Consider the following 15,841-nt stretch of genomic DNA (forward strand, 5'->3'; position numbering starts at 1 on the left):
AAGCATATTAACATGCATAGTTAAGTTACACGAACTTACCTCGATAGTTGTTCGTGTACATAAAATCTATTAATTCGACATTTTGTCCTTTCCTCACTCTAACTCCATATTTGAGCTACCCGGATCTATACGAGTAAATTTAACATTAATTTAATGCAATTCATACTCAATTTAATCCAATTTATATTTTAGGCAAAATTACTATTTTGCCCCTTTTAATAAATGACGATTTTGTCCCTAGGCTCAGAAAATGAAATTTATGCAATTTATTCCTTATTCCAAGCCTAAATATTTTCATATATAACAATAGCAGCCCTTGAATTCCATGAAATTTCAAAATTTTCCATAAATTCAACAACTTTACACTTTTATCCCTAAATCATGATTTCACTCAAAATTCTTTAATAAAGTACCTTTACATATCCATTAACATCTCAATTTCATCATAAAATAACTAAAATCATATAAACTTATCAATGGTATCTTCCAAAACTTCCAACAAAATCAAAAACTAATGAAATAACAAGTTGGACCTAATTGTAAAAGTCCAAAAACATAAAATTTCAAAGAAAAAGCAAGAGTTGAACTTACTTGAAGCTAAAATATGAAAGACCAACTCAAACCCTCTTCAATGGCTGTTTTTGACAGAAAATTGATGAAGAAAATGTCTAGAAACTATTAAAATAACATTTGGCCATATAAACTTTATTTTAATTCTAATTTTGTCCCTAATCACATGAATATCTTTGATTTTTTTTACGTCATGCCACCTCAGCCATTTAATATGGTCTATTTTCCCTTTTAGTCCTCCTTTATTTACAATTAAGCTATTTAATCACTTTAGCAAGTTTTGCATATTTTTCAATTTAGTCCTTTTTAATTAATTGACAACCGAAACGTTAACATTTTCTGACAAAACTTTAATACTACCATATTGACACTCTGTAAATATTTATAAAAATATTTATCGCTTGGTTTATAACACCGAGGTCTCGATATCTTTTTTTCTCAATTAATTAACCTAATGAATTTTTATAAACACAAATTTACTAATTCAAAAATCTTTTAAAAACCACATTTAACTCATAAATATTAAATAATAAAATTTACAAGCTCATTTGCCAGATTTAGTGGCCTTGAACCACAGTTTCCGACATCACTGAAATTCGGGCTATTACAAAATTTACTTGGTTAAAAGAAAACTTTCAGCATCTTCCGAGCAGTCCAACGTAGATGAATATTATCTATGCTGCAAGAGCATTTATTCTTCAACTTATAGGTGGGATATTATTGCCGGACGTCAACCAAAATAAAGTCCCAATAATGTATCTCCCCTTATTAGAGGATCTCGAGCTTGCTGGAAGATTTAGTTGGGGCTTTGCAGTGTTGGCATGCTTATACAGCGAGCTTTGTCGAGCGATAAAGCCGTATGAAAACAATGGCTGATTACTACCTTCTACTGCAATCTTGGGCATTATACCGAATGCCATTTCTGGCATCAGCGAGCCACCAATCGTATGTGTGGCCACTCGTTAATAGGTAAATATATAGTTCAATTTTGCCATCTATTTTTTAATTGTATAGTATAGTATACTTTTTTTTTTGCATGGAAAAAATAATCTGATAATTTATTCATTTTTTTAGATTGGCAACTGTACCAGGAATCGAGCGATCGTTCACCATACCTATGTACTGTATGATGATAGAGACTCATTCCAGGGATGGCGTAAAATACGATTCCAAATCTTTCTTTTTTAAATACAATAATTGCACAAGAAAAAATTAAAATAATAATGTGTTGTCTATATTATGCCGTTTATATGGATGCCATACGTTGAGGAAGATATCGTGGCGCTCATACCATCATGGGTTATCGAGCAGCAACAGCTGTTCGTGTCAAATGTGTCGTTGATTCATTTCTATATGGTGGAGTGGCACAATGGAGGTCAGGTTTTGAGGCAGTTCAGTTGCCCACAACTTATACCGAGCCCTCCCGTCGACATCACAGAAGTCCACGGAATGGACAAAAAGGGTTCGGGTCGGGATGCTTTAAATTGTGCGCAAAAAAATGAACCGTATATCTTTCTGTGGAATGATCAACATTCGAGGCGCCCTCCCTTGTATGTCTTAGAGGGAGGGTTCTCTTCTATGCATAAGTACGCAATATGGTATATGGCATATGGGAAACCCTTTATATTCCAATGTCGTTACATGTTGATCCAAAGAGATACGCAACCGGAATCTTCCTGATGGCAACAAAGGAACGCACAACCGCGCTATAACTGAGTTCTACCATTCGGGAACATCGAATCTGATATTGCCTCGAACCTCAATCTCAAGCCCCAATATGAAGCATTCGGCTCATCATCACACCACTCGGAGCCCGAGCCTGAGCAATAAATTCCTCCATCGTTCGAGGATATTTTTGGTGACGGCCTGGAGCCTCAACATTTGACACGGTCTGGATCGTCCTCATACCACCTGGAACTCGGTCCCGAAGAACATACACCTACCACTGAGGATATTTTTCCATCGGCACCTCCGGTCACCCAATACCCATTAACTCCCGATTATGGTATATATGATTATTCTACTTTTCTAAGTATACTGGATGGGACACCAGAGGCCGGACCGAGCAATTATCAAACGCCTCAGCAAGGTGAACGGCATCGTCGACAGAGGCATCTGGACAGTTACACGCTAGCGCCGGGGATGTCACCGAGATCACGACAATTTTAATTTTTATCTGTAAATATTTACTTTATTTTATAATTATTCTATTTTTAATATTATTTTAATTTCTCTAAAATAATTATTTATTTTAATAAATGACTTGAAATATTTAATTAAAAATATAATGCAAATAAGTAATAGAAATTGACAAATTAAATTTAGACACAATAAAATACAAACATTCTAAAATATTAATACAAAAAATATAAAATTCAAACAAAAATAATATGCACTAAATTAAATTTAAACACCCAACAAACTATAAACATATGGGTAAAATTAATACACGAAAATTTTAAATTTAAACTACATATAATACTGACTAAATTAAATTTATAGATACAAAAAATACAAACATTCTAAGAAATTAATACACGAAAATATAAAAATGAATCCTTAAATCCTAAACAACTACATTAAATTTACAGATATAAAAAATACAAACATTCTAAAGAAAAATACAATTATTTTTAATAGTAGTTTCTTCACAATTAATTGTCTTCTACTTGAATCAAGTCTACGTTGCATCAGTAAAAGATAACTGGATACCTGAAACGGTCAGCAAAATTAAAAAGAAACAAAAAACTAGCTGCATAAACCAAGGGAAAATATAATTTCCTAAAAGCTCTAGACCTTTTCTTCTTCCATTGTCCCTTGAGATACCTTTGCATGGAGACTTTACCAACCTGTTCCAACCACAGCCTAGTTGCATAGTAAATGTTATTGCACCATAGATAATGACCATCTGCGTTGGACATCTCGATTAGCCATCTATTACGCAGAAAGTCATCCAACCCCTAATAGCAAAACCTTTAGGGTAGACATGACAGCATATAATTCAACCCCGAAATTTGGTTTTACACTATGAAAAACTCCCATCTATAATCCACTACAAAAACTCATTTGATGATATACTGCAAAAACACTCTCATTTTGATGCCTTTCTAAATTTTTTTTTTCTTATCCATTTACACTATTAGAACCCCAACCATCCACTATATATATAGGTTTGGTGACGGCCATTACATGGCCAGCACCAAAAAAAAAAATTTTTTTTTACATCTCTAGTGTTGGCCATTAGTGTACCAAAGTTAAAAAAATTGCATTGGGACACAAAAAAGTACTCTAGTGCCGGCAAATATGTGCCCAGCACCCAAAAAATTTAAATTTGTTTTTACTCTGGTGCAAGCCAATAAGTGCCCAGCACCCAAAAAAATAAATTTTTTACTCTAGTGCCGGCCAATAAGTGCCCAGCACCCAAATTTTTTTTTTTACATTTCTGGTGCTGGCCAATACATGGCTAGCACCATTTTTTTTTATTTTACTCTGGTGCCAACCATTACATGGTCAGCACCAATTTTTTTTAGTTTTAATGGTGCCGGCCATCAGTGTACAAAAGTAAAAAAAATTGCATTGGGACACAAAAAAAGTACCTGGTGCCGACCATCTACAGGCCAGCACCAATTTTTTTTTTTTATATCTATGGTGCTGGCCATTACAAGGCCAAAGCCATTTTTTTTAAATATTGGTATTTTTGTATACCAATATGATACGATTTAAAAAAAAAAACCTGGTGCCGACCATTGGGTTCCCAAAGTAAAAAAAATCAATTTTTTTGTAGCACCCCAAACCTGGCCCAGAAGTTATGGCCAGATCCGGCATGCCACATCAAAAACGTTAAAAAAAAAATTCCATTCTAAGTCCAGAAAATCGTACTTGATGTTCAAAAGATTAATTCATTAAGGGTTAAAGTGAATGGAAGTCATGCACTGTGTAGGAAACCGAAAAAGAGTTGGTGAGTCCATCGGATCGCTAAGTACCAAGCTCCTTCGGATCCAATCCTAGACATGCATACTGCCATTGCCACACCTTAACGTCATGGATATTTCTAGGAAACCGATTTGATTAAGTCATTTTAGGAAAAGTGATTAATTTTGGAAAATACTTTCATTATGGAAGCTTTGCTTCTTGTCGTGTTATTTTGAAATCAACTGTTGTTTTTGAAAACGCCCTAAAGCTATCCAATTTCAACAGTTAAAATAAGTATTACCTATCTTAGTAATACATATTAAAAACCATAAAAAATAAATAAGCGGCCTTATTACATTTAAAAGCCTAAAACCTCAAATGTAATTAAAAGGATGTCCAGTTCACGTAAGAAAATCAAACTTTGAGCGGGTGGCCACTTCGAATTCCCTCACAGCTCCAAGCCCACTATGGTTGGGGATTACCTGCGTGGATGAAAATAAAAGGGATGAGTTTGGGGAAACTCAGTGTGTAAAATAACCCAACTATAGTCTAAATCAGCTCAACCCACAGAAACAGAATAAGTTGGCCTTAGCCTAGAACAGAATTCAGAATAAAGCCCATAGGCCCATAATGAGCGTAAGATATTACATGTTTATGTAGAAACCCAACCATATCCAACCGTATACACCCCGCACCAACCTTACACCGTGTGGGAGACAAACGACCCACCCAACCGCTACACACCACGTAATTTGCAGCATGGCTGCGAGAGCGAATAATGTGACAGAGTCACTAGATACTGAATAATCGTGGCGAGCCACCGTATCAGATATATGTGGCGAGCCACCGGATCGATATTTGTGGCATAGCCACCGTAACGCTTCCTCCATAATATAACCCATGTCCCCATGCAACAAATATATAATTATGGCATCCATCATACAGAATCAGATTGCTATGCTTTTCAGTCAAAATTAACCCTACGGGTATAACGGTAATTTTGTACCTAGGGGTATAACATAATTTTCCATACATAGGGGTATTATAGTAATTTAGCTACTTTCGGGTTTTCATGCATATCCTAACTATTTACGTACTATCGAACACTTACACAAGATACTTACGAATTGGGCCGTTGGCCCATGAACCCGATCTTTGGCCCATTAAGCCCAAATTATCAAAATGTACGAAATCGCGTCTCGCAGTTTATTACTTTAGATTACCAAATATACAAACCCAACTATTTTACGAGCATTCGCACACTCACAAATTCCCAAAATCTGACTTTTCGGCATTTCACTTTTCGCTTTTGCTAATCTAGTCTATGAGAGGGTGTCGATTACACACTTGTTTACTGACGATATCTTGACGAGATCCACACACGAACCGCCTACAATTGGATTACTAACACGTTAATCTAACTATTCAAATACAAACTACGATTAACCCCTTACAATATTCGCCAACCACACCTACAGATCATAGTAAGCTTATAAGAAATCAATAAGCAACTCATTAACAAATTTTGTCAATGTTTACCACATAATCATAATTTCACTGCAAGCTGTCTTCCTGAGCAACAGTCACTAAATTATTTATAACTGGAGCTACGAAACTCCAAATCAAGTGCCGTTAATTTTCCCTGAAAATAGACTTATATATCTTATATCCATAAAATTTTCAGAATTTTTGGTTTGGCCAATCAATACCAGATTTTTCTTAAAGTTTCGCATGTTTCACTGCTTGACTAATCTGACCACTCTTCATTACGAATCAAATTTCTCATTGTACAGAATTCAAAATATGTTCTCGTTTATTCCATTTGAAACTAGACTCTTTAAGATTTAATTACATAATTTATGCAGCTTCTAACTCATCTCCCACAATTTATGGTGATTTTCCAAAGTCACGTTACTACTGCTGTCCCAATCAGATTTATTACGAAATCACTCTTTCACACATAACTTGCATGCATGTTATTTAAACATGTATATCACCAATCAATCATCACATATCTATGATTTTACTTAAGTATAATCTCCATTTCATCATTTTAAAGCACAACATGTTAGCTGATTTTTCCCTTTAACATCTAAGGCACATGCATGCTTATTTGTTTGGCTCAACTTCACCTATCTTCCATTTTTCATCAAAAGAACATGAAACAACAACCATTTCCTTCATTTTAATTCATGACTAAATGCTCGAACACAACTAAAATCAAAATATACCTCAAGAGTTAAGGTAGAATCAAGAAGAACTCATGAACCTCAAAATAGAAGCAAGGTACCAAGAACTTACCTTCAATTTTCCTCCTCCTAATGACCAAATACTCAAGAGCTTTCTCCTCTCCTTTCTCTTCTCTAACTTTCAGCTATGATGAACAAAGATGGACAAAACTTTGTTCTTTTCACCCCTTTTTCTTTTAATAAAACTTCATATTTCATCCATTTAATTCTTTAATACAAAAGACATGAAATTCTTATCATGAAACATTTACCTAACCCATTATCATGAAACATTTACCTAACCCATTATCATGGAACATTTACCTAACCTATTATCATTGAACATTTACCTAACCTATTATCAATTTGTACCATAAATTATGGATATCAAGTGTACATTTTGTCTACAACAACATGATGGCTGGCCACTTCATGTAAAATGGTAGGTTTGTCATGCAAATCCTCCTATTTTGCACTCGTATTTATTTGGCCACTTCAATTTAGCCTATAGCATTTTCAAACATTTTCACATAGGTCCTATTTCATAATTTCACCCCCCTTTTCTTATGGAACAAAAATTAACTAAAATTTTCGGGTTCTATCTTAAGTTTGGGCTTTCTAGAGGCCCACTAACATAATTAAACCTATGCCAACATTCACAGAATTCCCGAAAATTGGGGCGTTGCAACTCTACCCTCCTTAAAGAAATTTCATCCTCGAAATTTACCTAATCCAAACAGATGAGGGTATTGCTGTTGCATCGTCCCTTCTGGCTCCCAAACTCAGAAGTTTCCCCTTCCTTAACTTGTTGAAAACGAGCGACCAAAGACTCATTGTTCAACTATTTTTCCTTAATCTGATCCACCCAGGTTGGCCTTACTTGCAACTCAGCCAACAGACTTCCATCATCATACAGACTCAGACAAGCAAACATTGCTCTCAGATTAGATACAGCTCTACGACTTAGAGCATCGGCTACCACATCAGCCTTGCTTGGGTGATACTCGATCGAATAGTCATAATCCTTAAGCAACTCAATCCATCTCCTTTGCCTAAGGTTCAGCTCCTTCTGAGTCAACAAATACTTAAGACTCTTATGGTCAGTGTATATAATACACCTTTCTCCGTACAAGTAATGTCTCCAAATCTTAAGTGCAAATATCACTGCTACCAACTCTAAATCATGAGTCAAATAGTTTCCCTCATGAGGCTTAAGCTGTCGTGATGCATATGCAACCACCTTACCCTCTTGCATTAACACGTAGCCCAAACCCACGTGTGATGCGTCACTGTACACACTAAAATCCTTCCCAGACTCAACTGAATTAACACAGTGCTTGATGTAACTTTCTTCAACTTCTCAAAAGCTTCCTGCTGCTTCTCAGTCCATACAAACGGTACTCCTTTCCTTATGAGTTTTGTCAGAGGTGCTGCCATCACAGAAAAACCTTCCACAAACCTTCTGTCGTATCCTGCCAGTCCTAGAAAACTCCGTATTTCTGACGCTGACCTAGGCGGCGTCCACTCCAAATTCGCTTCAATTTTTTGAGGGTCCACCTTAATCCCCTTAGCAGAGACCACATGTCCTAAGAAGGTTACCTCCCTCAACCAAAATTCACACTTGTTGAACTTCGCAAAGAGTTCCTTCTCCCTTAATACTTCAGCACTATACAGAGATGCTCATCATGTTTCGTTTCAGTTTCAGAATATACTAGGATATCGTCAATAAAAACAACTACGAACTGATCCAAAAATGGTTGGAACACACAATTCATCAGATCCATAAACGCTGTAGGAGCATTCGTTAGTCCAAATGGCATAAACAGAAACTCGTAATAACCATATTGAGTCCTGAATGTCATCTTTTGGATATTTGCCTCCTTGACCCTTAACTGATGATATCCAAATCGAAGGTCGATCTTGGAAAATACAGAAGCTCCTCTAAGCTGGTCGAATAGATCGTCAATCCTTGGCAGTGGATACTTATTCTTAATCGTCAGTTTGTTCAACTGGCGATAATCAATGCACATCCGCATCGTACCATCCTTCTTTTTCACGAATAGCACTGGTGCTCCCCATGTAGACACGCTTGGCCTAATAAATCCCCCTATCGAACAACTCTTGAATTTGAGCCTTTAACTCCATTAACTCCTTCGGTGCGATGGACACAGGCGCCGTTCCAGGCAACAAATCTATTCCAAACTCAACTTCTCGGTTCGGAGGCAATCCTGGAAGCTCCTCCGGAAAAATATCTTGGAACTCCTTTACGGTCCTAACCTTATCCACTGATAATCCCTCCCCTTCCGACTAACTTACAAATGCCAAATAGGTCTCATAACCTTTCCGAATCCACTTTTCGACTCTTAATGCTGACACCACATTGGACAAATAATCCCTTCGCTCGCCTATCATCATAACCTCCTCACCCTCCGTGGTCCTTAACACCATTTGTTTTGCAGCACAATCCAAAGTCGCCCTATGCTTAACAAGCCAGTCCATTCCCATAATGAGGTCAAACTCTTCGAACGGTAACTCCATCAGATCTCCAAGGAAAACTTTGCCTTGAGTTTCTAAAGGTACATCCCTATATGGTTTGTCTACCCTAACCGAGTGACCCGAAGAACTTAGTACAGATACCCCACTCACAATCTCCTCAGAGCAGTCCAAGTTGTCCATAATCTGTTCTGTGGCCTCTAACCAATATTCTGCCATATTCGGGGCTATACCAGATACGCCCCTAAAGATCTCCGCTCCGTTAGCCCGAAGTTGTTCAGAAATAGATCCCCGAGCTCCATTGCCCGTACTTGCCCCAACAACCCTTTCCAGAACACGAAGCATTGCCTGTGACAGGGCATCATCCTTGGCACCGCGGTCATGAGACTCTACCTCTGTTGCCGGTGGTACCGGTGCATCTACCGCCGGCATATGTCTCGAAGACAAAGATCTCGCTCGAGCACTTCCTCGGCTCCGTCCACGGCCTCTTCCACGAACGGCTCTTGTACTCATATCGTATTATCTTGATTACGAATTTTTTTATACATTAATTCAATATTCCAGTGTTTATTACGGAAGTTTTATGAATCAGACAGTAATTCAGAGTTTGTTTTCGCAGAATCGGAGTCTAGCTACAGTTTCAGTCTCTTATTAAATTTTCCTATGGTTTCAGTATCATCCTATCTAGAGTGTCCTAGTAGGGTTTCAGTACAGACAGATAATTCAAAAAAATATTCAAAAAAATTCAGAATACTTACAGACTTGAGCCGGAGATTCGGAATGCCACCTTCTAAAGATCTAAATTTTGAAAATCGCATTTTTCGCAATCTTTATAATTTTTTTTAAAAATCTTTATTTTTGTAAACCCATTCCACAGCCGAGTTGTTGTAACCTGGCTCTGATACCACTAAATGTAGCACCCCAAACCCGGTCCAGAAGTTATGGCCGGATCCGGCATGCCACATCAAAAACGTTAAAAAAAATTCCATTCTAAGTCCAGAAAATCGTACTTGATGTTCAAAAGATTAATTCATTAAGGGTTAAAGTGAATGGAAGTCATGCACCGGTAGGAAACCGGAAAAGAGGTGGTGAGTCCATCGGACTGTTTAAGTACCAAGCTCCCTTCGGATCCAATCCTAGACATGCATCTGCCATTGCCACACATTAACGTCATGGATATTTCTAGGAAACCGATTTGATTAAGTCATTTTTAGGAAAAGTAATTAATTTTGGAAAATACTTTCATTGCGGAAGCTTTGCTTGTTGTCGTGTTATTTTGAAATCAACTATTGTTTTTGAAAACGCGCCCTAAAGCTATCCAATTTCAACAGTTAAAATAAGTATTACCTATCTTAGTAATACATATTAAAAACCATAAAAAATAAATAAGCGGCCTTATTACATTTAAAAGCCCAAAACCTCAAACGTAATTAAAAGGATGTCCAGTTCACCAGAAGAAAATCAAACTTTCAGAATGGGTGGCCACTCCGAATTCCCTCACAGCTCCAAGCCCACTATGGTTGGGGATTACCTGCGTGGATGAAAGTAAAAGGGATGAGTTTGGGGAAACTCAGTGTGTAAAATAACCCAACCATAGTCTAAATCAGCTCAACCCACGAAATGCGAATAAGTTGGCCTTAGCCGGATGAATTCGAATAAAGCCCATAGGCCCATAACAAAACAGAACAGATATTACATGTTTATGTAGAAACCCAACCATATCCAACCGTATACACCCCCGTACCAACCTTACACCGTGTGGGGAGACAACTCGACCCACCCAACCGCTACACACCACGAATTTGCAGCATGGCTGCGAATAGATAATGTGACGAGTCACCAGATCTGAATAATCGTGTCGAGCCACGAGCAGATATATGTGGCAGAGCCACCAGATCAGATATTTGTGGCATAGCCACCAGAACGCTTCCTCCATAATATAACCCATGTCCCCATGCAACAAATATATAATCATGGCATCCATCATACAGAATCAGATCGCTATGCTTTTCAGTCAAAATTAACCCTACGGGTATAACGGTAATTTTGCACCTAGGGGTATAACAGTAATTTTCCATACATGGGTGTATTATAGTAATTTAGCTACTTTCAGGGTTTTCATGCATATCCTAACTATTTACGTACTATCAGAACACTTACCGCGCATACTTACCGAATTGGGCCCGTTGGCCCATGAACCCGATCTTTGGCCCATTAAGCCCAAATTATCAAAATGTACGAAATCGCGCGTACTGCAGTTTATTACTTTAGATTACCAAATATACAAACCCAACTATTTTACGAGCATTCGCACACTCACAAATTCCCAAAATACTGACTTTTCGGCATTTCAGCTTTTCGGCTTTTGCCAATCTAGTCTATGAGAGGGTGTCGATTACACACATTTTACTGACGATATCTTGTGAGATCCACACACGAACCGCCTACAATTGGATTACTAACACGTTAATCTAACTATTCAAATACAAACTACGTATTAACCCCTTACAATATTCGGCCAACCACACCTACAGATCATAGTAAGCTTATAAGAAATCAATAAGCAACTCATTAACAAATTTTTGTCAATGTTTACCACATAATCATAATTTCACTGCAAGCTGTCTTCTTGAGCAACAGTCCCTAAATTATTTATAACTGGAGCTACGAAACTCCAAATCAAGTGCCGTTTATTTTCCCTGAAAATAGACTCATATATCTTATATCCATAAAATTTTCAGAATTTTTGGTTTGGCCAATCAATACCAGATTTTTCTCAAAGTTTCGCATGTTTCACTGTTTGACTAATCTGACCACTCTTCATTACGAATCAAATTTCTCATTGTACAGAATTCAAAATATGTTCTCATTTATTCCATTTGAAACTAGACTCATTAAGCTTTAATTACATAATTTATGCAGCTTCTAACTCATCTCCCACAATTTATGGTGATTTTCCAAAGTCACGTTACTGCTGCTGTCCCAATCAGATTTATTACGAAATCACTCTTTCACACATAACTTGCATGCATGTTATTTAAACATGTATATCACCAATCAATCATCACATATCTATGATTTTACTTAAGTATAATCTCCATTTCATCATTTTAAAGTACAACATGTTAGCTGATTTTTCCCTTTAACATCTAAGGCACATGCATGCTTATTTGTTTGGCTCAACTTCACCTATCTTCCATTTTTCATCAAAAGAACATGAAACAACAACCATTTCCTTCATTTTAATTCATGACTAAATGCTCAGAACACAACTAAAAATCAAAATATACTTCAAGAGTTAAGGTAGAATCAAGAAGAACTCATGAACCTCAAAATAGAAGCAAGGTACCAAGAACTTACCTTCAATTTTCCTCCTTCTAATGACCAAATACTCAAGAGCTTTCTCCTCTCCTTTCTCTTCTCTAACTTTCAGCTATGATGAACAAAGATGGACAAAACTTTGTTCTTTTCACCCCTTTTTCTTTTAATAAAACTTCATATTTCATCCATTTAATTCTTTAATACAAAAGACATGAAATTCTTATCATGAAACATTTACCTAACCCATTATCATGAAACATTTACCTAACCCATTATCATGGAACATTTACCTAACCTATTATCATTGAACATTTACCTAACCTATTATCAATTTGTATCATAAATTATGGATATCAAGTGTATATTTTGTCTACAACAACATGATGGCTGACCACTTCATGTAAAATGGGAGGTTTGTCATGCAAATCCTCCTATTTTGCACTCGTATTTATTTGGCCACTTCAATTTAGCCTATAGCATTTTCAAACATTTTCACATAGGTCCTAGTTCATAATTTCACCCCCCTTTTCTTATGGAACAAAAATTAACTAAAATTGTCGGGTTCTATCTTAAGTTTGGGCTTTCTAGAGGCCCACTAACATAATTAAACCTATGCCAACATTCACAGAATTCCCGAAAATTGGGGCGTTACATTTTTAAAGCCTGACACAATCACTAGGGAATCATGGGGTCAAAACACTAGGTGGTTCCGGCCATTGGGTTCCCAAAACCCCATTCAACTGTTCATTTTAGGTAATTTTGGTGATTGTTTTTGAACCTAGGTCATTTTTGTAAATATCAAAATTTTTTGGGTCAATTTGGTAAAATAGCCTTAATGAAAGTATAAAAGTTAAAATGACAAGAAGACAAATCCATTCTTTTGTCCATCTACTTCTCTATTGTTTAGAAAGAAAGAAAAATAGGGTTTTGAACTTTCAAACTTTCGGTATCAAATTGATAGGTAATTTAAAGTCCTTTTATTGTAATTTTATGTTTTTGAGGTCGTGGGAGCTTGATTTAGCTAGCCCATGTACCAATTTGTAAATCTGTTAAAGTTTATAAAAGTTATCATTGTGAATGCTTGAAGAAATTGGTATTAAATTGTTAGATTTTAAGCTTAAAAGTGAAAAAGGATTAGTTTGTAAAGTTTAATTGCTAGTTTTTTTTAACATAGGGACTAAAGTGTATAAATTTTGAAATTGATATAAAATTTTCATAATTATAGACAGTAGATCTCTTAAAAGGATATAATTGAGATCAGTTTTGAAATCGAAGCTCAAATTTGAAAGTTATGGCAAATTTAGTTTTAGGGACTAAATTGAATAAAATGTAAAACTTTAGGGCATTCAAAAAATGAAATTGAACTGGTTCATGCATTTGATAGGATGTTATAAAGTAGTTTAAATTGATAAATTGAATTAAATTATAGTATAGATCAGGAATTTAACCAAACTGAGGATAACTTGGGAAAATACAAAATTATCATTAGTCTTTACAATTCAACTTGTTTGTTGATTTAACTAGGTAAGTTCATATGGTATGATTTTATTGAAGTCGTTATATATTTGTATTATGAATTTGTGTATATTTGATAATAATTTGAATTGTTTGCAATTTGGTACAAAAGGTGAGATATGGACTAAATCGAAAAGAAATGATAAATTAACTGTTAAATTAAATATGGTGAATTGTATTTTGAGATATTTAATGAATTGATAGCTGATTGTGATAGATAGAATCATATTGGTATGAATTTGATTGGTTATCGAGATAGAGAAATTAATTGAAAATAGTTTAACTTGGTGAAATTGTGAAATTGGCTTGGAATTGAGACGAATCATGCTATGATAGGTATGAAATGATATCTTGATTTATTATGTAATGACCCAAAAGTCAATGGCGTTAAAAAATGTAGTTTTGGGACTCTGTTTTTGTAAACCGAGTCCAAAAATATTTACAGAGTTATTATATAGGTGAATTTAGATTTTTTTGTATAGTAATTTAGTTGAAACTGTGTTTAATTATGGCCTAGGGACTAAATTGTAAATTCTAATCGTCATAGATTTTTAATTGAAAATTAGATTGAGGACTTAAATTACAATTAATTAAAGGTCTAAAATGACAATTAAACCATGTTTAATAGAACATTAGTGGACGATAGCATTAAGGGTGGATTAATTAAACTAATATTAAATTATTTAACTTAAATGATGATTAATTAATGAATTACACTTTAACCTTAGCATAAAAGGCTAATTTTTGGTGGAAGGTGAGAGAATTACATCCCTTCCAAGTGGCCAAGGAAGAAAATAATGATTAAAACCTCTATTATCGTATGCTCAAGCTTTATTTCAACAAATTGGTTAGTTCAATTTAGTCATTTTCTTATAATTTTTATGTTTCTGATATCATGAGAGCTTAATCAAGCTAGCCCATGACTATTGAAGTTTTAGAAAGTTTTCATTGATGATTTCTTGAAGTTTTAGGTGTTAAATTGATAGATTCTAAGCTTAGATGTGAAAAATGACTAAATTGTGAAGTTAATTGATAGTTTCGCACATTAGAGACCAAACTCAATAAAATGTAAAATTGGATATAGAAATAAGAAATAGGTCTCTAATGGATTATAGTGAAATCAAATTTCAAATTGGAGTTTTAATTTGAAAGTTAGGTTAGTCCCGACTTTAGGAACTAAATTGAATAAAGTACAAAATTTGTATAAAATGTCAATTGATTGTGAATTTGGTTGGATATTGATGGTATTTTATGTTTTTTTGTTAATCTGTAACTAAAATCAACTTAAATTCCTCAAGAGGGAAAGGAAAAGCTAAAGCCGTTGACAATTAGCTCGGAGTTTCTGGTTTGTGTTTCTACAATTTGAATTACTTAAATTGTTTCATAATTGCATTTTATAGCATGGTAAGATATTAAGGTATGTTGGGATTGATTATTTGAATTGTATTGGTATGGAAATGTTGATTTTCGAGATAAAGGACTAAATTGAATAAAATTAAAAATAGTCTAAATTGATGAAAATGTAAAATTGAATTTGAATTGGACTTATTCATGCTATTATATGTATGAAATGATTATTTGGTTGATGAATTGAATATGATAAATGGGAATTGGTCTATACTTGGAATTGAATGGTTATTACCTTATTAATTGTTTGGGCAGTGTCAGATATAATTGGCATGTCATAGGATGGATCGAGTACGAGTTACTTTGACCACATGCCGATGACTGTTAGGCATAAAATTTACTATGGTTGTAACACCCTTAACCCGTATTCGTCGCTGGAGTAGAGTTACGGAGTA

At 35.3% G+C, this 15,841-nt stretch overlaps 1 protein-coding gene and 1 long non-coding RNA gene across 2 annotated transcripts; one reads left to right on the forward strand and one right to left on the reverse strand.

Moving 5' to 3' along the window:
• Positions 1-1,809: 1,809 nt before the first annotated feature.
• On the forward strand, positions 1,810-2,250 carry LOC108475176 (serine/threonine-protein phosphatase 7 long form homolog). The gene has a single exon (XM_017777164.1). The coding sequence runs from the start codon at positions 1,810-1,812 to the stop codon at positions 2,248-2,250; it is 441 nt and encodes a 146-aa protein (XP_017632653.1).
• Positions 2,251-10,492: 8,242 nt separating this feature from the next.
• LOC128283506 (uncharacterized) lies at positions 10,493-11,586 on the reverse strand. The gene is made up of 2 exons (XR_008273867.1): positions 11,364-11,586; positions 10,493-10,734 (listed from the first exon to the last, which is right to left on the reverse strand). It is a non-coding gene; the product is annotated as an uncharacterized LOC128283506 (long non-coding RNA).
• Between the last annotated feature and the right edge of the window lie 4,255 nt (positions 11,587-15,841).

The sequence above is a fragment of the Gossypium arboreum genome, chromosome 2 (genome assembly GCF_025698485.1).
Source record: "Gossypium arboreum isolate Shixiya-1 chromosome 2, ASM2569848v2, whole genome shotgun sequence".
NCBI lineage: Eukaryota > Viridiplantae > Streptophyta > Magnoliopsida > Malvales > Malvaceae > Gossypium > Gossypium arboreum.